Genomic DNA, 24,990 nt, shown 5'->3' with positions numbered 1-24,990 from the left:
CATTAGAAACATGATATGTGTACAGATGGGCCCACGTGCCCTCTGCTCATGCAAATGGAGCTACATATGTGACCAGAACCATCCCCTCCCCCTGCCCCCCCCCCCCGCAGATCTGCAAAGCAGAAAAGCTTGGGGAATGCTGCCATAGGAGATCCATACACAATATTTTATTGTGGCAAATACAGTACCTTCCTCAATAACAGGCCAATGCTGTGGGTTACCTCTACACTCCTAGGCCTTGCAAGTTGATGTAGCCACATAATAAAGACATCTTTAAATACTCAGTCTTAAAACAATGAAACATTACCAACATTGTTCTCTTCACATGGAGTGCTTTTTTTGTAAAAAAAAAAAAAAAAAAAAAAGTGCCGAACTCACACAGGTCATACAACCCGCCTTACCTACCCTACAAGGTTCCATCCAAAAAAGGTGCCAGAACTTTGTTCTGGGCGTTCTATGACAAAAAAAGCCCTGTTCACATGTATTGCATTATAGTTCTCATAGTATCAGCTGGTGACAGGTGTATCAGCTGGTGACAGGTGTACTCAACTGAAGGGTGGCATATTGGTACCCTTCATTTCTAAGATATCTACATTTTCTCAACTAAGATCATTAATGCATATTTATTGTTCAGGAGCATTTAGTTATACCCATTCTTAACTGTCCAAATAGGCATAGAGTACAAATCATAAAGAAGAAATGTGCTACAAATAATAGAATATTTAATTTCAATTTTTGACTAAAAACAATGGTTCAAATCAAATTCCTTCAGTTGTAACAAGATTAATTATTGTTTAAAGCAGGGGTCCTGTGGGCTGTGGCCTGGTAATGGGCTATGGGCTGCTGGTCACCGGGCATAGGACAGGCTGGCCAGTGTGTGCACATGTGCGTACACACACACCCCACTTGCTCTAGCGCCGTGGGGCACAAAAATAGGATGCCACGCTGTGTGGTGCAAAAATGGGCTGCTACCGGGCCAGGGCAAAAACGGGACTGCAGGGCACAAAAATGGGCCGATGCTGTGCCTCGGGGTGCAAAAATGGGATGCCGCCACACCTTGGGGCATGAAAACAGGCTGACACTATGCGTAGGGGTGCAAAAACAGGCCGCCGCTGCGCCTCGGGGCACAAAAACCGGCACCACCACACCGCGGGGCGCAGAAACAGCACTGTGCCGTACAAGTATCACGCAAGTGGTAACCCCACCCTATTTGCATCACGCGCATGTTCGCAGCGTAAAATGCTTTCCCTTCCCTTTCCCTCCGATCCGCCCACCGAGAAAGGTTGGTGACCTCTGGTTTAAAGTGTTGAAGTTTGATAAGTTTGTTACAGATCTGGTTACTATTCTAATACTGTTCTGAGCAGCAGGAAATCTTTTCTACATGTTGTGTTCCTAAAATGACAGTGAGAGTTCTGTAGGGGTTTGTTTGTATTTTTTCTTCCCAAGAAATTATATTACAGTGTAGCATAAAAATCTATCAGTTTTGAACTATGTGAACTTGTAAAATGAACTTGTAAAATGAATAGCCAGTTAACTAGTTTGTTTTTCTTCATATTTCTCTAAATGTATGCCTAGGAACTGAAAAAAGTTTGGACTTTACGGCATTCTGTAACATTTCAAAATTTGATCTAGTTCTTTTTTTTAGTGACCCAGCATGCTGAACATTTCAGATCTAATACGTTGATTATAAATAAATGGCTATGAGTGTGGAATCATGAAAGTGATGTCTGAAATCATAATTTTAAATAAAGTTTTGAAAGTAATCCAGATAGAAGACATTGCTGTGTTTCTGTAGTTGTGGACTGCCACCTAACCTGAATGAAAATATGAAGAAAATGAATGTACCAGAATATGGGCACAAGTTTTCAAGAGCACAGTGACATGGTATTAATTTTGTCTTTCCTTCAAGGAAGTTGAAATCATGGTGACTTGAATGGTTGATTTAGCTGTCTCTCAAGTGGTCTATCTAACTGAGATGTCACCAACCTTTCTTGGTTGGCAGACAGGAGGGAAAGGGAGGGGGCAGCATTTTATGTGCATGCATGCAAACGCGTGTGAATGGAGCTGTGACGCAAACGGAGTGGTGCTAGCACCCATGTGATATTCGCTAGCCCTGCCCCATTCTTGCGTGGCACAGTGCCGTTTTCACCCCCCAAGATGCGGTGTTCCGTTTTTGAGTCCCGTGGGGAGGTGGCATCCCATTTTCACACCCCAAGGTATGGCATCCCATTTTCTTACCCTGCAGTGTCCCATTTTCACATTCCACTGTGCGGTGCTATAGGCACAGCCTGGTAGTGGGCCATGGCCCCCAGGTTGGGGACCCCTGATCTAACTGATACCTATGATATTTGATATTGATATTTCTGAAAGGAAATTTAGTGCTCTTTTGAAATAAAATGAAACCCCTGTGAAAAGAGTAGTACAACTGACACACTACTTTTGCACATGTACTCTTAAAAACCACAATTCCCATCTTCAGAAATAGACTAATAGGCAGATCCTAGATGTGAGGAAGGTCTAATGAGCATTAGGGACACAGTACTTTCTCCTCTTCTCTCACACATCATCCTACAATTCCTCTTCATCTGTGATGTGTGGCTTCAACTAAATGGTGTGGAGAAATGGGCTGAATAGAGCTAAAAGGAATGATTTGTAACAAACAAACTCCTCAACCAAGTGCTGCAAATGGTAATACAGGTACTGAATAGTGGTGACTCACACCATATACATGTTGAATGTGGCATAGACAAAATGGACCCCCTTCATCCTAGTTGAAACTGGTTGTGTAATGCCACTTATTCAGAAGCAATGGAAAATCTATAAGATACTCATAGATGATAGGGGCAACAATACAAGATCTGGTTGTCTTTTGCAGTTTAAACCCAACTTGTGTAGCAAATGATTGGGGTTTTCTGAATTTTCTAATGCAGGTCTAGCATACTTTCAAAAGAGTGCTAAGCCTGTGTTTATAAGGAGCTTGGATAAGACCTGGTAAAAACTATGGAAAGTACAAATTAGCCATTATGTATAGGCAGATGCTTCTGCAAAAGCCAGTTGTTTAGTTTTTTTCTGCAGCAAGATACAAAATTCATAATGTGCAGTGCCCAGCAACCAATGGAAGATAAATACCTACACTATTCTAAACAATCGACCCATCATGAACCATATTGATTAAAATGCCTTAGATCAGTGGTGGCGAACCTATGGCACAGTTGCCAGAGGCAGCACTTGGAGCCCTCTCTGTGGGCACACGTGCCATTGCCCCAGCCTTGCCTCTCCCCGCGACCCCCTCCTCTCCAGCAGCCCCCCTGAAGGAGAGTCACCCTTGAGCGTGGCCCACACAGAGCAGGGCAGCCAAGGACATGACAGCCAGGCAGCGTAGACAAGACTCTGCCCACACCACAGAGGGTGTGGCTGCCATAGCACTGCTGGGCTGCCTGGGCAATCTGCGGTGGGCCCTGGAGGCGGTGAGTGGTCCTGTGGGCAGGTGGGGCGGGGGATTGGAGGGCAAAGTGGGGGCAGAGGAGGGAGGTGGAGCAAGGGCGGGCCAGTTTTTGGGCACTCGGTCTCTAAAAGGTTCGCCATCACTGCCTTAGATCATATACCAAAATTTCTGTGAGGAAAAGAAGAAAAACATTTCTTTTAAACTAACATAGTTAAAGACAAATTTAAGATGTAGACTAGGGTTGAGTTGAAAGAAGCGTCACAAAGAAATGTATATAAAAAGATTACTGGGTATATTCATACTATAGTTAGAAGGACATTCAGTAAGCATGAGTCCTCAGTCAAGAGAATTTAGAATAATATGACAAGATTTCACAAGCTTTATAGATAGTTATTTTCTATGGGAATCTACATAAAGAATTAAATTATTTTAAGACCAGAAAACATTTTATTACAAATAGTTATTTAGAAAAACCATCAAAATAAAGTATATATAAATGTAAGTATTATCTTTTCATTGTTTATCATTGGTCATTTCCCTTTTTATTCTCCTTATGAGACATTTGGAATCATGAATTATGATATTTCTATATGTTTATCAGGGCATCGTGTTTATATCTTTTGCATTTTAAAATTTAAACCTGCATTTACTAACTTAAATATATTCAGCATGAAATTATGCACTGTAACTTCCCCCAAAAGGAATATATAGTTTGTAAATATGTGGAATGAAAAACCGTTTAAACTGAAATTTAAAATTAAAAAGCAAGCAATAAGATTGCCTATAAATGTTTTTAAACCATATTACGAACAGATTAGAGGAAGACGAGCTTGATCAGTAGCTTGATGTGAATGAATCTGGAGATGAAATTATGTTCAGCATGAACATAAAGGTTATAGAAAAATACTGAAAATTATCTTCATACTGAACATAATTTCATTTGCAAAGCAAGATATCCTTTAAAGGTCACACTGCAGTGTCTTCTTTTGCTTTGGATTCAAGGCAAAAGATTGGCTTATGAAAAGGCCCTAAAATAGTCTTTCAAAGGAACAAAAAACTCTCTAATCAATGTAGCTGGACGTTGAGAGAAAATTCTAGATCTGCAAATGTTCTCTGCCAAGAGAGATAAATCCATGTTCAGTTCTGAAGCAGAATATTTGCTAGAAATGAATTAGAAAATGTTTATGTAACAACAACAAAAACAGTCAGGCAAGCAAGTACACACACACACACACATAAAAACTACATTTTTTTCAGTGGGCTGTTCAGCATTTCACTTACATTTTTACTTCAACCTAACATAAAGGATTATACTGTTTTCTATTTGGGCCATTTTACTTTTGGAGATCTTACAAGGCCTCTTTATGCACTACAGCATATAGTCCCACATTTAAAGATGCCGATGCCAAATTCATGACAAAATTATGTTTTGGATACTAATATTATAGGTAGATTTTTTCCCCCCTTCTTCCATGTTCCCACTCAGTTTTGCATATGTTAAAAGTACAGAATCTCTCTGGCTATAAAAAGGTGGCTTTCCAAATATTATAAATGAAATTCTTTCTCCTTTACCCTTTGTATTTTTGAATAAAGTACAGGTACCGTGTTTCCCTGAAAGTAAGACCTACCCCGAAAATAAGCCCTGGTTTTGGGGAGAGAAACACACCTAAAATCAAACTAGGGCAGGGGTGGAGCTGCCCCACGTTCCCTGCACCCGCTTACCTTGCAACCAGCCTCTCTGCCATCCTACTTCTTCTGCAGTATCCCCAGGCCTGCATTTTGGAGTCAGAGGCCTTTCCGGAAGGCCACTGCAGCCAAGTACCGAGCTATGGATTCAATCCATTGCTTGGTTATCGACTGCAGAGGCCTTCTGGAAAGGCCTGACTGGCCGGAGCTCCATTGTGCAAAATGAAGCTGTTCCTTCAGCCGCAGAAGAAGAGGGCCAGCTGAGTGGGCTGTCGGTGCTGGAGGTGAATGGAAAAGACACCCCTCCCCCCAAAATAAGACCTGGTACCTCTTTTGGAGGCAAAATAATTTTTTTTTAAAAAAAGACCTGGTCTTATTTTGGGGGAAACAGTAGTTCTCTACTTATGATCACAATTGAGCCCAAAAATTCTGTTGCTAATTGAGACATTTGTTAAGTGAGTTTTGTCCAATTTTATGACCTTTCTTGCCACAGTTATTAATGAATCACTGCAATTGTCAAGTTAGTAACATGTTTGTTAAATGAATCTGGCTTCCCCCTTGATTTTGCTTGTCAGAAGATCACAAAAGGTGATCACATGTCCCCAGGACACTGCAACCATCATAAATATGAGTCAGTTGCCAAGCATTGCAAATTTTGATCACAATGCTGCAACTGTTGTAAATGTGAAAAACGGTCACAAGTCACTTTTTTCAGTGTTATTGTAACTGCGAAAGCCCTAACTAAACTATTATAACTACCTATATACCTTTATACGTATGGTTTCTATTTTAGGGATCAAATAAAAAAAAATAGAGAGCAAACATTGCCTTTGGATCACAGGTAGGCAACCTTGGCTCTTTTATGACTCGTGGACTTCAATTCTGGGAGTTGAAGTCCATGAGTCATAAAAGAGGCAAGGTTGCCTACCCCTGTGAGAAACCTCTGATAGAAAAAATAAGCCAAATTGTAGCCAGAATTCCTAAAAATGAAAATGGCTAGTTGACTCATATTTTCAAATGTTATTTATTATAAACAATATTGTACCCTGCTGTTTAATCTCATTTTATATCTCTTACTTCATTTAGAGAAATTATACTGTAGTTCTCATAAAACTGAAATGCAGAGAGCCAAATTATATTTAATAAAGATAATTATACAAATTTAACTAAATTGATTCATCTTTTTCTTGCTAATGCTGTATAGTCATATGATACATATTTGGAGAATAACTGCAAAATCTCAAAATTACCAATAGTTACTGTATACATTTTTTGGCTGTAATAAATTTACTTGACAGTCAGCTAAAGCACTCCTGGAATCATCCTTTATAATGGCATTGGTATATTATTTAACTGTTGTTGCACATGTTACCCATGTGCTTGACCAATAGCTATATAGTCCCTGGGAATAAAAGGCACAGCAATCCAGCAAAATATCTGGAGGGGACCAAACATCTTATACCACACTGTCCTGCTGTTTAGGAGATGAGGGGGAGTGCTGTGATTCATGATATTTAACAACATTCCAGTTTAGGTATGCACAAATCCAGGAACCTTAGCTGTATCTAATTCTGAAATTTCATTATTGCAAATTTGTTATTGCTTTTTTAATAGTAAAAAAAAAAAGCAAAGATCTATTAAGGAAGCTGAGGATTTCTTAAATTACTTACAACACTTTACATTAATTCAGGTTTAAAAGAATATGCTAAGTTAGTCACCTATTAACAGACGGAATGTTGCTCCAGATGTGCACTGCGTTCTGGACATTGCCATCATCTTGTTTACATCTGAGAACTGCTTCCATCTGTAAAACAAACATATTTATACCTGAAACATTAGAATGATGACCATTCCACATAATACAAAACTATGGATGGTCTTTGACTTATGATTATTCATTTACCAGCTGTTCAAATTTATGATGTTGCTGAACAAAGGGACTTATGACCCCTGTCTAAAGCTGTTGCAGTGCCCCCATGGTCATACGAAGAAAATTTGGGCATTTGGCAATACGCCCAGCCTTACAACCGACTGTGGGGATGCTGCAGTGCCCTCCTGCCTATTTCCCCTCTCCCATCCTTCTGCATTGTACAAGGTCTTGGGCCTGCTTTTATGCCCCACTGGGTCCCTGCAGGCCTTTGATCTGCTTCTTACCCCACTGAGTACCGCAACTTCCTCCCCACCCTCCCATCACAGATTAGTCACCTAATTTTGGATAGATCTTCAAGAAGCAGCTGCTCCACTTCATGACCTACTTTCACAGTGGAGGCCATGTAGCACTGGCCCCAAAATGCTGCCCACTTCCTGGATGGTGCCCTGCAGCTTCCAGGAAGGCTGAAGGGTAGCGCAGGCCAGCTCTCCTCAAGCACAATGTCTGGACCTCAGCAATCCATCCTTCAGCCTCCCTATATAGAGCAGCAGGCCACATGTCAGCCAGAAGCAGGCCATGGGTAAGTTGAGGAGATGCTGCAGTGCAGGTCTGGGCCTGTAACTAGGTCTCCCAAGGCCTCCCCATGCTACACTTAACAACCCATGCAGTTGCTTAACAACCACAATGGGATTGGAGTCATTAAGTAAGGTGGTCACATGATCACCTCACTTAATGACTGTCATGACTTGTGACTGTAATAGGCAGGCTGCATTACAGTCAAGGACAACCTATAGGCAATTTCATTTAATTCAGCCAGGAGACTTGGAGTTTTGGTTCTGATCTAGGCATGAAAACCAGCTAAGTAACTTTGGGCCAATCTCTCTCAGCCCACAATGTCAGGCTTGGGCAACAAGTTGGTCAGTCAATTCCTGTTGTAACTAATGGATCAATATTCAGTTGATATGAAAAAAGCGGACCACTAAGAGGAATAAATAACTACCATTTTGCTCTCAGCCTGTGGTGATTTTATTATGGGAGAAGACTATGGATCAGCTGGGAAGCTGCATGAAGTTTGCAGATTCCCACACAATGGAATGTAGAACTGCTTTCCAGGACCATTTCATATGAGGCTTGGGAATAAATTGGGAATCAGCTTTAATGCAAGCTTGCTGTAATCACATGTTTGTGCATCCAAGTTTCATTTTGGATGCCAACAGGATGAATTGAAATCTCTCCTGGATATGTCAGGGATGCATGCAGAGCCAATATCATATTTTGTACTGCTCCAGTAAAAATTTACATGAATGTTAGGAATTTAAATAAGTAAATTCAGTTCATTCACTTCTCAATAGCAACTTATTTCCAACTAACCTGAAAAAAGCGAGAAGCTGCATCTCTCTCTTCTTCATCCAAGACAATGTTGTCTACAAATAGCCAAAAAAATGGCTTTTTATTTTTTTCTTCAGGACTTCCATACTGAAGTATACGAAAATATTGGTAAAAATACCAGCCTTTGGAAGAAAGAAAGAAAACAGTTTGTCTGTACAGTAAGTAGCTTTTGAAAATGGTTTCTAAAAATAAATTACACTTTATTTAAGTGATAGATACTACACATTGTTCTCAGTTATCCAGAAGTTTAGACCTTTTCAATAACATTCAGTTAGGAAATTGTCTCATATCAGTAATTCACTGGCACATAATGACCACAATTGAGGCTGGAATTTCAGTTGTAAGTCCTGGTGGTTGTAAATCAATCAAGCACCCACTTAATCAAACCTAATTTTATAACTGCTTTTAGGGCAATCATTAAGTAAACCACCTGGCTGTAAATTTGGAAACACAAAAATGCCAGAAGCTGTAAAAAAAAAAAAGTCACAAATTCCAGTCACATGACTATGAGATGCTAGAAGCTGTCATAAATGTGTTGACAAGTACCTAGAATACAGTCATGTGACCACAGGAGTTAATACATTTTACAACAGCCTGAAGTGTTTTGTTGACTGGTTATAAATCAAGGACTACTTGTAATGTTACGTTTTATGTATGTGGATTGGTGATCCAGCCACCTCTCCCAATTTTGGTGATTATAAATGATGGATCTGGAAGTAGCAAGAAGTTACACCATCTAGCTCTTTGACTACTGCCACAAATGTCAGTGGCTAAAATAATCCTTACAGCAGTGTTTTTCAAACTTAGGAGTTTTAAGATGTGTGGACTTCAACTTCCAGAATTCCGTAGCCAGTATGGTTAGGATGCAGCTTGAATAATTAGAATAATTTACTATACCTACAAAAGGGGAAAGTTGTTGAATTACTAGTAATTGATTCATGTCAGCCATAGTTATATACAGTAATGTGAATTTCAAGTTATGCTTATGGCAGTGATACCAGAGAAGTGCATATTAAAATTCTTAAATTGATAAAATATAATATTGGCCTATTGGATTTATGGTATCCACCTTTTTTTATTTGGGCCTTTCAAGTCAATTTGGATTCCTGGCAACTTCCTGAACTAGTCCCTGCAGTTATGTCGGCAAAGTTTTTCAGAAGTGGTTTGTCATTGCCTGCTTCCTAGGGGTGAGAGTGTGTGACTGGCCCAACTGGCCTCATCACTAAGGCAGAATTCTGTCCCCAGATTTCTAGCCTGATAGCCTTTACCACTACACCAAACTCTACTATGTAAATAATAGCCAATAGTAGTGAGAACAAATGGGTTATGTTTGAACTAAGACTAAGATTATTCAGATTCAAGTCCTCACTCAGCCATAAAGACAGTCACTATTGCTGAGCTTAATGTGGCTTATAGAACTTTTGTCAGAGTGTACTAGGATGCTGTCTTGAAATACTACTGGGTGCAAAAAAGTGAAATTGGTTTGTGACATGTTTACTTTCACTTAGAAACTGCAACATACTGTAGTTCCTCCCCACCACTGGGCAAAGGTTAACAGCATTAACTTTTTCTGTATACCTGAAGATTTAACAGACAAAAATATTTTATTCTAGACAGACAGAGAGAGAGAGAGAGAGAGAGAGAAAGGGAAAAAATGCGCTACTATAAGTAACTGGATCATTCATTCAGCTGTGCTTTCAGAAGTGTAATCCGTAATTCAGAAGTGGGTCTATGATTATAATCACTGGATGATCACAAGGAATTTATGGCATTGTAGCTGTTGTTGAAATACAACTTCCAGGGTACCTCAAAATTGCTGTGTTCCCTAACAAGCTTGGAAGATGTGGTTCAGCAACATCTGGGTCCAATCTTTCCTTTTTCTGGCAGTGAGGGCAAAGTTAGTGCATGGAGGATTCAAGAGATCTTACAGGTGATTGTTCTAATATCTTGTTTCTTTTAGGATCATTTTGTTTGCTTGAATAGAACAAAATATGCCTAGGAATGTGTAGCATGGCCAGACCACAATGCTATAAATACTTTTCTGGAAGATAACTAACATCAATGGAACCATCAAAAAATTTCCCAAGTAAAAACTTATATAAAATAGATGGCACGTGACACCAGTTGGATTAGAGAAAATGTTTAAAAATGTATCAAATATGTGTTGGAAATGTAAACAACAACCAGGCACTTATTACCATCTCTGATGGATATGTCCTAATGTTAAAAAGTTTTGGTTTAAGATTCATATGTGGCTAGAAGAGATAATTAAAATACAGATAGAATTTAAACCAGAACTCTGTTTGTTAGGAATATTAGGTTTGAATTATGGAAAAGAGAATAAGTATTTAATATTGCATGTGCTGACAGCCGCAAGAATAATATTTGGCCAATTTTGGAAAAATGAAAATTTACCATCTGACTAGGCTATAACAACAAAAATACTCGAATGTGCAAAAATGGATAGACTGACTTTAGAAATGAAAGAGAAAGAAGACACAATTTACTTTAAAACATGGGGAAGATTTTATTATTGGTTAGAAACACGCTAGAGTGAGAAAAGGTTATGAAATTTAAAGAGATAATTGATAATTTGTATTTATATTCCATGATTATTTGTATGAACTTGTTCTTATTTCTTCTTCTTCTTCCTCTTTGTATATTTGTGATCTTAAATAATATGGTAAACTATAATTAATAAGTAGTATATTACTATTTTAAAGTGATTATAATTAATTTATATTAAGCATTATTAAGTAGTGAAATGAATGAGATTTATTGACTAATTTGTTATTTATGTGATTATATGGAAAGTTGTTTAATAATAGAGTAATTATTAAGATTTAATATGTAAACCCGGACTGGTAGACTTGCTGAAGCAATGTTATTTCGTGGCATTACTCCCACTTTTGTGTTATCCCTTTTCCCTGGTCTAACCTTTTTGTACGTTTCCCATTGCCTTACCCTTTTTGACCCTATCCCCTTATTACCTTTATAAAACTCAGTAAAAATATTTATAAAAAAAATATTCCCAAGTAAATCTATTTACAGAAGAGGGAAAAATGCAATCCAAAGGATAAATGGTTTTCAACAAACCAGAATCCAAGGTACTTATATCAATATTTTAATTTTATATATGATTTAGTTGCTTACCAGATGAATGTTTGTAAAATTTTGCTACTGGAGGAGTTGAGCCAAAAATAAAATCAAATGGACCCCATTCTTCTATCTAGTAAATAAAATAAATCAGCTTCAGAATCTTGGTTGATTCATTAATTAACATACTGATCATTAATAATGCTGATCACCAAATTAATATATTTAATGAAGAAAAACCAGTAATTTGCCCTAATCTACAAGTCCCCAATTAAAATGTATCATACTGGGTAAGACTCTGCCCACTGATAATAATTTATTTCAAATTCATTCAAATCTGTTACTAAATTATTATGAATATTAATTAAATAATCCATAATTTTCAACCCCCAGTATAGCAGCTCCTTAAAAACAACGTTCTATGCCTTCCCCCAAAATCCTCTCAGTAGGCTCCTGAATGAGCGTAAAATCCCAATATCTACCTTTTTATTGTGGGAGGCGCATCCAACTCTCCCTACCTAAATCTCTGCCTCTTACTCAGAAGCTTATGCTTAAAATCCAATTTTTTTTAAGTTGTTTTAAGTTCCCTTGGGCACCCAGTTACTCCAAGAAGAGTGCACACAGATCTCAAAACATACACTAACCTTCCCTCCATTCCACTGTGGATCACTAAATTTTGTGTAGGGTATCTTCAAATTCAGCTTTTGTTTCTATCTTTACTTTAACTCTTCCTTCTCTTGCCAATGTTTTCTTCCAAACATTCAGTTCCCCACTCTACCTTCTTTCAGCTTGGCCTCTCATCATCTCTACTATATGAATCCTCAAAATAATCAACAAAACAATCCACACAATGTAATAAATCAATGCAAACACCTCCCCCTCTTCATAGTATACTGACTATTACCCTGAAAAGTAAAAGTCGTATAAAGCATCTTGTACACTTACATTTGTTCTTATCACATCTGTGACATCATCCATGTACTTTAGGTACCCATTGCCTCTCTTTTCCCCTAGAAATCCCAAGCCTTTCAATTCTGGAGAAGTGAAATGAGAAGTACAAGATACATTAGATACAACACATGATCTCAGTTTGTCTTGGATACATTCAAAGGTGCCTGTTAAAGCCAATTAAACTATGTTAAACAACATGGAACGAGGAAGGTGGTTGTATGTTCTGTATACTATTCTCCTGAGTAAAATGGTAGAAGAATACAGGACACATAAAAAGGAGAATTTTTAGTGGATTAAATTAAATACTGTCCCTTTATTGGTATGTGTTTAGCTATTAATTGTTCTCAGATCTGCTAATCATTTAATATTTACATAGTGTGTTTTTGTCTGACTGATTGATTATATTAATTTATTCAAAAATGATGGTTGATGCCACTTGTAGGCAGTTGATATTCTTCATAATAAATTATTTCAGCAGGAGTTAGACACTTGAATATTTCTTACAGAAACCAATGGGCTCAATGAGTATGTCATTTATTTTTCAATGAACATGGAATGAAGCAAATGTAAATTTAAAAGTAGTATTCAAAAGGCAATATTGTATGCAATTTGTGTGTATAGGGTGGGGGGACTTCTATAATTACTTATACTTCTTGCAAATGAAATAGAAACCCAGAAACATTTAGGCTGATGTAGTCAGCTCATGATGTAAATTATCCTTTATAAAGATCTATAAAGAAACAGATTTGGAAAAGTCCAAAGGTATTCCATTCAATCCTTACAAAAAGATCTAAAGGGTTCCTTATCACTATCCCTATTTTCTAGTCACTTGCTCATCAAATCCAGACTGCAATCAGCAATCAGCAGAGAACATCACTGATAAAATGGCTTTGTAAAACAGCTGGCTCCTAATGAGCCAAGTCAGCCAAGTAAGTTATAGTCTACTGTATATGGATTAGAAACTATATCCATATTACTATACCTGTTTACTTACCTTCTGTAATATTGTCAAAAAGTGAAAGGACATGAATTGACTTTCTCTCCCACGGAGACAATAGCTGATATATCCATATATTAGGGCTGTTCTAACACAATCAATAAAACAAATAATCCAATAACAATAATTACAAACTCACACATTTTCTCTTATTTTTAGAAATAGTTATTTCAATTATTAACATATCACATGGGTACAATAAGGCCACATCAGGTTAAATAACACAATTTAAACAGTTAATTTAAATTTACAGTTAATTTAAAGCCAAGCAATACTTGAACATTTTTAAACAAGCTTTCGCTTACGGATTCTTGATCATAGAAATGTTTCAGATCTGCACGCCATTTTATTCTCCTCTTTAGCAATCCATTTACATGCTGGGGTGCACATATGAAGCATATCCAGGTAGTTGTTTCTTTTATTTCTTCTGCACACCCAGGATAAACAAGAGTATCCACACATTCTTCACAAAAGCATCTAAATAAATTTAAAAATAAAATTGTTTAAAGGCACAAAGTATTATTTTCCTGTTTGAGCTGAGCCTCACTGCATTCTGTTAAATAGATCTGGCTTTTTTATAACAGCCGAGGTGGCGCAGCAGTTAGAGTGCAGTACTGCAGGCCACTTTAGCTGACTGTGTTCAGCAGGTCAGCGGTTCAAATCTCACCGGCTCAAGGTTGACTCAGCCTTCCATCCTTCCGGGGTAGGTAAAATGAGGACCCAGATTGTTGGGGGCAATGTAAATATATATATACATTGCTTACTGGTGTACACTGCTTAGAGAGTGCTTGCACTTAAAGCGGTATATAAGTCTCATAAATAAATAAATAAATAAATAAATAAATAAATAAAGTTACTTGTCTCAATAAATGCTGTGAAAATACCTTTGAGATATTTTGTATGTTTCACTATTCAAGAATATGCAAAAGAATCTTAAAATCTATAACAAAAGTTTATGTAAATTTGGTATACAGTTCAGTATGGCGGAAGTCAGGGAGGAAGCACACAAATTAAGTCCCAGCATACTTTGCCACTGAATGTGTTGATAGAGGTTCCTAAATTCATAGTTCAGGAATATCTAGAGATATAGTTTTTTATCTGTATTAGAGTTACTAACTGCCAAGAAAAGTGACCTGAGTAGGGAATAGTCTTAGTAATAGCCTTAACTGCAAAGATCAGTCAATGGGTTTTTTTGCATGATGGTTCCTACCCTATAAGGGAGAGCACTACCTTCTATTTCATATCATTTTGCTGTCAAAGAAGCATGTCCAGCAAAATAGATTAATATTATGATATGAATGGAAAAACAACAGAAATCAGAAAAAAACGGAGGTTTCATGAAGTTAATTTGGTTAACTGGGTAGGACTGCAATTAAGGTGGAATATTAACCATCTGTTACAGGAATGGTAACAGTAAATTATTACTACTGCTATCATGCCCAACTTTTCATTTAGCCATTTCAATGATTTTTAATAAATACATGCACCATCAAGTAAAAGAATGTTTTATCACCCCCTCCCATTTAAAGTCTCATTGCAAGGCAAAGACTTCTTCAGCTTCACGTTTTGTATCATTTTAAAGTTTCATTTGTAGTGTTTGGATATTGCTCACTTGTGACATGCTGAATGATCACACATTATTAGAGATTTGCCCCAGCAGCAGATGGTACAGTCAGCTTGGTATCCATCATCGTCACACAGGAAGAATCTTTCCAAAAACCTTTCCTTAAAAAAAGAAAAAGGACATAAAACTTACTTCATAATACTATTTTAATTCATAATACTATTTACACAATAACAATAACAACAACAACAATAATAACAACAATAATGATAATAATGCTGATGTAGTTGGAAGGGACCTTGAAAGTCTTCTAGTCCAATCCACTGCTCAGTCAGGAAACCCTCAGGCAGAAAATCCTATCATTGCAAGGCAAAGACTTCTTCAGCTTTACATTTTGTAGCATTTTAAACTTTCATTTGTAGCATTTGGATATTACTCACTTGTGACATGCTGAATGATCACACATTATTAGAGATTTGCCCCAGTAGCAGATGTATGAACTTAATGTATGAATTTAATTCATAATATTGTTTACTCGTAGTTCACACATGCACATGCTTCATGCTAGTCATACAATAACATTTTAAAATACTGTAGACTAAAATTATTGTTTTATTTTATAAATAGGAAGTGAAGTTTGAATATAGTTTATTTAGAAATACTCCTGCGGTTGTTAGGCATTTCTAGTGATACTGTAAACGACTACTGTACTAATACTAAATACATATTACCAATAATGCCAATAATATCTCTGATCATTCTAACTAACTTCTTCTATTGGTACTTCAGTTAGCATCTACAAGACATGCATTTTAGGCTTATTTTCAAGGAACACTAATTGCTTCTCAGCCATATTGCTTTTTTGACCCAGATCAAGATATAAAATTGGGTATCATCAGGATTCTGATAACACCTAATCCTGTGTTGATAGATGACTTCTCCCAGTAGATTCATCTTTACAGCATGTTGAATAGAATTGGAGAAAGCCCTAAACCCTGTGGCTTCTGATATTTCAGGGGTCTGAGGTACAACTTTTCACTCCTTTCCATGTTGACTTAAATGCCCCCTCAAAAAACGAGGAGAAATGCACAATACAGTGCCCTCCCCAGGGTGAGTCCTGAAGAATACCATGGTTAATGGTATCAAAAGAGAGAAAGAGAAAGAATACTGAAGGAGAATATTAGAGGTCAATTGAAAGCCTGTAATCCAAAGATACTGTCCCAAGGAAACTAAAAATGTCAGCTTAGCCATAAATGTTGATAAGCTAGGAAAAAATATTAGGAGTCAAGGAGAGCTTTAGGAAAGCAAAAGCAACTCCCTAAAAAGAAAACAGTAATGAAATATTGCCCCTTTCTTCTTTCCAACCCTCTTGGTTTTATAGTTCTGCCTCATTATCTTATGTTTGTACCCCATGATTTAATTGATCTTCCTTGGAATATGACCCAATCAAATATTTAATGTTGTCTCTACCCAATTAAATACCTTGCTATTATGTTCAATTACATATATATTCTAATGTACATAAGTCTGTAATGCCTTTAAACCTTTCTTTGCCTCTAATTTGTGGTTCAGGGTAATGGTATCTTGGTCTCTGGGTTAAATGAACCCCATTAAGGGAAAAATTTCCTTCAGATCGTCCTATATTTTCTTTTATATGCCTGAGTTCTTAATTTTTCAGATAAAATGAAGCAGTAAAACAAAGCAGAACAAATGAACAAAACAGAACTGTAGTGGCCTAATGTCAGAGTTAAATTATAACACAGCTTAGTTTTGAGGTAGGACTCTGTAGGATTGTTCAGAGCCTGATTTCAGAGCTCTACTTTGTCTGGAAAAGTAAACAACAGTTCTACTCACTAAGGCAGGGATTCTGGCTTGCAAGTTTTGAACAGCGTGCAAGGACCATACACAAAAAGTTGTGGAAAAATTTGTGTTATTTCCACTTCATTTTAGTGAAATTACAGTTATTTATTTATTTATTTATTTAATTTGTTTGTCTTGCACAAAGTGATTCTGGGTGGCTTACAACGTAAAACCACACAAACACAAATATCTGTAACAGCACAAATACTAATTATGACTAAAAGATGGAGAGGGAGGGAACAGGATGTGCAGGGGAAAAGTGGAATCTGCTATTGGTCTATCAACCACCTCCAGCATGAAACTTCCCCATTGGGGCCCCAAGCCGGGTCTTCAGGCCCTTATGGAAGGTCAGGAGGGTGGGAGCAGTCCTCACCCCAGGGACAAGATGTTCCAAAGAGCAGAAGCCATGGCAGAGAACCCACTTCTACTAGACCCCACCAGCTGGAATTTCCTTTTGATTAAACATAGGATTGCTTAATCTCCAGTTAATCACATTAAACACCACAGCAGCAAAAACAATTTTTGAAGGCTTTTGGAGGATTTCTGCAGTCTCTGGGTCTCAGATAGTACATCTCTGTGCCATAGAAGAAGATAGCTTCTCTGCCATGGTTAGTAATTTTTACAATCTAGGGCCAGCAGAAAGATTCACTCTGTTGAATGAAGGAGTACCACTTAAGCTAAAAGAACAGAAGTAGAAGTGATCAGCTACTCACTGAACAAGGAGCACACATTCCTCCATGGAACAAAGGATGTTGTGTGTGAATCTCAAACCCTCCACAGCATATACAGATATCTTCAGACAAACAAAACAAAACAAAATCAGGAAGATTTAACTTTAGTAATAATTGCCATAGATTTCTGTGGTTTGATAACGAGAGTTGGCATTTTATAGGACACACTCATGAAGATTGGATTAAGATATAGAACATCAATCGTTTAAAAAAGAAAGATGTGTATGAAAAAGATGTAAAAATGCAAGGCTGCTTGAATATGGTCTTTATATAATCTTAATAGCAAATATATGTATTTGTACCTAGTAGGACTACAACTTTTCCTGTTGTATCTTTTGCTGTAATGACATACAGAATTTTTTTTAGCAGAGTATTTTTTTCATTGCCTCAAAATGTTTTTTTGACAAAAATGACTAATTAAATGGGCATTGCACTGTATTAATTTATTTAGAATCTAAGTGGAGGAAGGGCTAGTCCTCTCTACAGGGCTCAGAACTATAATTCTAGAAGCTGTAATCATAAAAAATCTTTTGGAAGCCATTTGACTGAGGATGGATACCCTATTAACAGCAATTCATGAAAATAGAATAATAACGAAAACAATTGCATCAATAGTTAAAAACATTAATATCTCACCTTCAATATGCCTCTCATTATATTTCACTTCATGGGCAATATTTTCTACAGAAAAAAGAATGAGCACTTTTCACATAGAGCTTTTTAATTAGTTTCCACTTGAATTAGTCTCTAATTCAGTATAAAATATATATTGAATAAAATGTTAATTATTTTCTCTATATTCGGTACAATAGCACATTTTTTAAAAGGTTCTAAGTGAGGAGGACCTTTTGGATCACAGGACAAATGAACTCATACTCCCCACCATTAAAGTGCAGAATGATAATAACAACACAATGAAGTTTTTGTCATTTGTCTTCTACTGCCACCCCCTACAAATACTTCTGTTTCTCATAGTTTCTTCCTATAGGACAAAACCTTTTTCTACTTCATGTTGTGTTGTGCAGGTAGTCCTTGTTTAGCAACTGTTTCATATAGCAACTGTTTGCAATTATAACAGTGATGAAAAAGTAACTTTGCAACCAATCGTCACATTTGCAACATTAACAAGTCTGTAAAGCAAAGCTAAACTGAAGTAAGATCATAAGCAGAGTTGTGATTTCACCTAGCGATTGTTTCACTTAACTACCATGTTGCCAGTTCCAACTGTGGTTGCTAATCAAAGACTACCTGTAGTACAAAATTGCAGTCAATATACTCAGAGCCCTTGGGTGCAAAGTTTAGTCGCTATTCAAGGTGCACTGAGTAGAAGAAATTTTCATACATCCTGGGAAAAACAAAATGAGATATTACCTTTGCTTAACTTAGAGGTGCTTATTTCTTCCACAGAACTTGTAGAAATCTCAAGATGAGAACTGTAGTTCTCTACTGATGCCGCTAAAAGTATAATGAGGGAAAAGAAATTTCTTAATTATGTAGTAATTTAAGTAAGTAAGATATGTCCTGCATATCCTACTTAAAGCACTGTTGGTTGTGAGTATGAAAAATCTTTTAGAATTAACTTGAATTTCAGATCAAACTCAGAAGTTACATTTGTAATAGGCTTCAAGAGCCAGAATTCCCAGCCAAAAGGCCTAATGTTTATGCTGTATGGGAAATTTAGAAGTCTGAACCACATTGGAGAAGCCTGATAAAAATAATCAATTTATTTGAACTGTCGCAATCAGTCCACTTTATTCCTCCTGGCAACATGTTTGAACATGGGAGAGGTTTGGGAATACCTTCTTCCAGAAAATGTAGTGGAAGCATATCACAATTATGCCTGAAAGTTATCAATGTAGAGAAATAATAAGAGTGAATCCTTCAGCCATCTTTTTTTGAGCTAATTCTCTGTCCCAATTCTATACCAATATGTCCATATCATGGGCAGCAGTGTGTGCCAGTTATTGTTTTATAGGTTATATGGTGGACTTTCCCAAACTATCATCCTCTGGATTTGTTGGATTACAACTCTAATAAAAAAATAAACAGATTGTGATGTTGGGGATGATGGAAGTTACAGTCTAGTTCAATATTTCTTAACTTTGGCAACTTTAAGATGTGTGGACTTCAACTCCCAGAATTTTGGGAGTTGAAGTCCACACATCTTAAAGTTGCCAAGATTGAGAAACATTGGCTCATCTAGGAGTCATCAAGCTGCGAAAAGCTCAGATACTCCAATGCAGTTCATTATCAATTTCAGTTGCTATCCAAAGCAGGAAAGTAGCCACATTTTCCTATAGGATGGTGCACCTCCAAGAACGTAGAGCTGTCTCCAGGTTACAGAGAGGTGGAAAGTTTCTGCTACTCTCCAGTAAATACTACCGGCTGTGTCAAATGTGCGTTCTCCACCACACTGAATTATTTAACCAATTCATGGCAATATGATGGGCTATGTGACAAAACCCCACCTAATTTACCATCTGTTACTAAAGCCATGATCCAAGGGCGTGAGCTTATTCATAAGATCAGGGGAGGTGAGGCCAACCCCTCCCTTTTTCCCAGAGTAGCTGGCAGAGCTACTAGAAGTGTGTGTTTCTCACCACTGCAGCACTAATGCTATTTCTGTGAGAAAGAGATGTGAGAAAGAGGCATTGGTTTTGTTACATTAACTGCCAACACCAATTCCAACAGTATTGGTGAAGAGAGCGTACAGCTCTGATAATATATGAGAGCAATTTGGAAATAAACCTCCATTTGGTTATCAATGACAAATACTTGCAGATGCAGAACTTTTATTATACACATTAGAAAACTATAACATTACTTTTTGACATAATCGACATTCAAATTGAAGCACGTCTTATAAGGTTTGAAATTCCTTAGTAACAGTCGATTGGTCCCAAGTCTGGGCTATGTGGGGGGTGATCAAAAACATCCCAATGGAACTGCTTCAAAAGTTCTTGGGTGCATCTAGCGGTGTGCGGGCGAGCATTATCATGAACCAACACCACACTGGAAGTGGCGCCATGGAAAATCCCACCAAATGTGAAGATGCCAAAGGAGTACTGCTAGCGAAGTTCACGGAGCGTGGTTCGACCATCAATTCAGAAGTCTACTGTGAAACTTTATGAAAACTCAGATAAGCCATCCATAACAAGCATCGGGGCATGCTGACTTCCGGTGTAGGGTTGGTTTGTGATAATGCTCACCTGTACACTGCTAGACGCACCCAAGAACTTGTGAAGCAGTTCCATTGGGATGTTTTTGATCATCCCCCCCATAGCCCAGATTTGGCGCCGAGTGACTACTAAGGAATTTCAAACCTTGTAAGACACGACAAGTGCCTCAATTTGAATGGTGATTATGTCGAAAAGTAATGTAATGTTGTAGTTTTCTAATGTGTATAATAAAAGTTCTGTATCTGCGAGCGTCTGTCATTGATAACCAAACAGAGGTTTATTTCCGAATTGCCTTCGTATATAGGGAGCATTACTGAAGGAGGAAGAGATGATCTTACTAATGAACAGAGTTCTTATTTAGAGTTAAAAAGACCCTCTGTGCACAGTGAGTTATTACTGAAGTTCTAAACAACAACAACAAACAAGAATTATTTCAACATGAACTAGACATTACTAACACCATCAATATTATCTCATAGTTATTTATACTTAAGCACTTTTCAGATAGGGAGTTGAAGAAACAATCTCCTCTCCACATTCCAGGTTTTTATGATTGCTAGAAAAACAAGGTGCAGATTCCAAAATTCAGGTGGTGATGTAAGTGTGCCTGCGTTCAGCTGCCACAAAGAAGAGAGTGGAAAGCCATTTGTCTGAAATGGTTTAGGGTTTCCTGCCTGAGCATGGGGTTGGACTAGATGACCGCTGAGGTCCCTTCCAACATCATCATCATCATCATCATCATCATCATCATCATCATCATCATCATCATTATTATTATTATTATTATTATTATTATTTCTGGCTAGTTTGTGTGGATATTTCTGGCTTAATACAACCATTGCTGCCAGGGATAATGCCTGGAAGTCATGACTGCACCAAACATAGAAAGGCAAGAATTTCCCTTTTCTTATTTATCTTCTGCTTGTGTCACCTTTAATATGTATCTTCCATCATAACTTTTAAATCTGCTTGGAAAAAGTCATTACTTGTGTTTGGCCCAAGCAGACTGGCAGGAGATGTTTCTTCCAGTGAACTGACAGAGATGATCTCAGGAAAACTATCCTCAAATGTCAAAGCTGAAAGAGAACAGAAAGAAAAAAAAAAAAAGGGGGGGGGGAAGAAACATTCATAAAGGCCCGAAAAAAATATTTATATGGTTTCTTTATTCATTTAAGTTTAGAAGACTGCTCAAGTTCAAGGAGACTCCAGGGTGGTTATATACTAAAAAAAAAAAGGAAAAAAAAAAGAATGAAAATAGAGAGGTATACCTGGATAAGATCAACAAATACCTTACAATAACTCATAAAAGAGCACCAGGAGCTCAACAAATGCCTTATCCTCAGGGCTGAGAGCAAGATTTGTGGTACCCTTGTATGTTAGGTCACTCAAAAGATAATAATCTAGTAGTATTAGCGGACCACCAGGTGAACAAGAGCAAGAATAGTCATTCAGAAGGCCAATGCAATCTTTGGGCAGGATTAACATAAGTGACATAACCAAATTACAGGAGGTAATAAAGTCTTTGCACTGGATGGATTACTCTGCACTGGTTAGGCAGCACCAGAAGTACTGTGTCTAGTTCTTGGCACTTGAAAAGGGACATGGAGAAACAGCAGGAAATGTCAGAAGAGAACTCCAGAGGCATGACAGGGGATTTGAAACCAAGCTCTATGAGGAACTTTTGTGCTAAGGCTGCAAAAAAGAAAAAGAAAAGAAAAAGAGAGAGATATGATAGGGGTCTATATTAATTTATTCATAAATGTTTGGTCAAAGGCCAAAGTTAAATTTAAAAACAAAACAAAACAGTTTTTTGTAAGCTTAGTAAAATAAGGAACAAAATTCTAACAGGAAAGCCAATAGGTGACTTTGGGCCAATCAGTTTCTCTCAGCCCAACTCACCTCACACTGCAGTTGTGAGGAAAAAAGAGGAGGAAGGAGTATTCTGTATGTTTGCCATCTTGAGTTAAAAATAAAAAAAGGTGGGATATAAATAATTAAAATAACAGGTTAAAGAGTTGAAAACCAAAGAAACTAAATGTTTTTTTTCCTTATGTACGGTATAAAAAATAGTGATCTATATATATCAAAAGGCAGTCACATCACGCTGCAAAAAATGTGGGAGTGTTCTCTTCTGAAACTGAGAGCAGAACAAGGATCCACAAGTCAAAATGAAATAAATTTGAATATTAGGCAGTGCTTCCTGATGACAAGAGCTGTGGAACAGCCTGCTAAAAAGCTACGGCCTCCCTTCCCTGGGGGTTTTCCCTGGATTCCAGCACTGAGAAGGGTTGGGCTGGTGAATCTGTTCAGTTCATCCCCTTCTATGAGAACTTTGGGCTATTTCTAAACCTTCCCTTGACCTAAAATAAGCATTGCCTTAAGAAGGATTCTGGCGCTCCCTAACAAGCGGGTTTACACTGGCTTTCTGTGGTATTTTAGGAAAGATTTTGTCCGGATTTGTGGCATCGCTATATTTTCCCTGGGCCTCCGGGGGAGGGGACGAAATAGATAAGCCCCATCGGGAAATCTTTTGACTCGCCTGCCTCCGAGAAGTTGGACGTTTCTTCGGGGTCGCTCTCAGTGTCCACTGTGATGATCGCCATCTGCTCTTGAGCCACGCGTGAAGGCAGCAAACTCATTCCCTCGGCCCAGAGAGCAAGGCCCTTCCGACGGCGCCAGGATCCCAAGCGGACAGAGAGGCGCGATGTCCAGGATGCGAGGCGCGTGTTTGGGAGAGAAAAGTTAGTGGTTCTCGTCGCGCGTGAAAACACACAAAGGAAATTCTGGCCGAAAAGACCTTTCGGCTTCGAAGTGCAATATAGAAACTTTGTTGCGGATTGTTACGAAGTCTAAGTAAACTCTGCCCGGGTTTGAACCACAGCTGCAGCACGAGGCTTCGTGGGAAGACGCGAAGATGGCCAAGAGGCCGGGCAGGAGGAAAAGGAGGAGTATGGAAGGAGTCGTTTTAGACTTTTCTCTGGGCACCCGGAGACCTTACACAGTCACTCTCTTTGGCCATGTTAGCTTGTAATTCTGGGAGCTTCAAACTCAACACATGTGGAGGAAAGGTTAAAGCAACCCTACTGTTAATTTCTATCACCAAACCAATAGAAATCAAAAGGAGAAAGTATTAAAGTACACTTTAAAAATGTTCTATAGCACAGATTAAAAAAATGTGATCCCCATGCAGCATTTTTCCCTAACCTGATTCCCCCTCCCCATATATACTATGGTATGAATCCCCTTTTCTGCCTGCTGGAAAAAAAATGTCCTAGTAGTAGAGAGCACGTGGTGTTGCCCAGACTGAGAAAGATACAAATACAAGAGGATGAAAATACCAGAATATAGAATGGCAATTTTTTCCCCCTCTCATTTGTTTGTTTTAAAGTAGATGGCATATGACTTTAAACCGGGGTAGTCAACCTTGGCTCTTTTATGACTTGTGGACTTCAACTCCCAGAATTCCTGAGCCAGCCACGCTGAGGAGAAATGGAGGTTTCCAAGCTGAGCCATGCTGGCTCAGGAATTCTGGGAGTTGAAGTCTACGAGTCATAAAAGAGCCAAGGTTACCTGCTTTAAACCATCTTAATTTCATTGGTGTTTTCTGGTCCAAATATTAGCATGTCAAATGAATGTCCAGCTGGGACCCCCAATTTGGCACACAGGGGTGACATTATCCACAAATGCACCCAGATTTCTTGCTCCATCTGAGTAAGTTGCAATTTTGCAACTTAGTAAAAAATAAAAAGAAAAGGAGGGGGGGGGATGTTAGGATGCTGCAAAGCAAAGTATCAACTCATTTTGTTTTTGTTTTCAGGAATGTCTTGGATTTCCATAAACTTTTTTTTTTTTTAGAAAAAAAATAATAAGTTGATGCTGTCCATTGTTAAGTCTGGAGTTGTATCCATTTGCTCAGAAAAGGAGACAAAGATAAGCAGGTTAATAAGGCATATAGGCATCAAGAAGTGATGGAGGTGTCATTTTATAAACTGATCCTTTGCAACTGACAATGTCTTCATTTAGTGACGTGTGAGCCTTCTACCCCAAATTTATCAGAGTGACCCCAGCTGTTGTTAAGATTCCCATCACTCCCCCAAGATTAAGAACTCTTGATCTATTATAATTGTCATTCTGAAATTGAGAGATGCAAAAGATATACTTGTCTTCCGTCCAGTGTCACACTGTGACAATACCTATTTGTAACGAAGAGCTAAGGATACTC

The 24,990-nt window shown here is 37.9% G+C and overlaps 1 protein-coding gene across 1 annotated transcript; it reads right to left on the bottom strand.

The window, feature by feature from the left end:
- Positions 1-4,460: 4,460 nt before the first annotated feature.
- Positions 4,461-23,371, bottom strand: DNMT3L (DNA methyltransferase 3 like). Its single transcript, XM_039368021.1, has 13 exons — positions 23,308-23,371; positions 21,755-21,844; positions 18,961-19,044; positions 18,226-18,270; positions 17,572-17,651; positions 15,047-15,159; positions 13,740-13,911; positions 13,432-13,522; positions 12,432-12,520; positions 11,544-11,619; positions 8,373-8,512; positions 6,850-6,935; positions 4,461-4,605 (listed from the first exon to the last, which is right to left on the bottom strand). The coding sequence occupies exons 1-13, from the start codon at positions 23,369-23,371 to the stop codon at positions 4,461-4,463; spliced, it is 1,275 nt and encodes a 424-aa protein (XP_039223955.1).
- Positions 23,372-24,990: the final 1,619 nt, after the last annotated feature.

The sequence above is a fragment of the Crotalus tigris genome, unplaced genomic scaffold (assembly GCF_016545835.1).
Source record: "Crotalus tigris isolate CLP2741 ecotype Arizona unplaced genomic scaffold, ASM1654583v1 scf7180000017601.7605149639:7615979, whole genome shotgun sequence".
NCBI lineage: Eukaryota > Metazoa > Chordata > Lepidosauria > Squamata > Viperidae > Crotalus > Crotalus tigris.
This window is presented reverse-complemented; position numbering and strand designations above follow the sequence as displayed.

Bases quoted from the DNA above. Each gene is read 5' to 3' on its own strand.
- DNMT3L (XM_039368021.1), bottom strand. From the start codon at position 23,371: ATGGCGATCATCACAGTGGACACTGAGAGCGACCCCGAAGAAACGTCC. The intron at 13,912-15,046 runs GTGAGCAATATC...AAATTTATTTAG, and splicing joins GATCATTCAGCATGTCACAA to ATGCTTTTGTGAAGAATGTG. The intron at 4,606-6,849 runs GTGACTAACTTA...ATTCATTTCTAG, and splicing joins AACATTCCGTCTGTTAATAG to CAAATATTCTGCTTCAGAAC.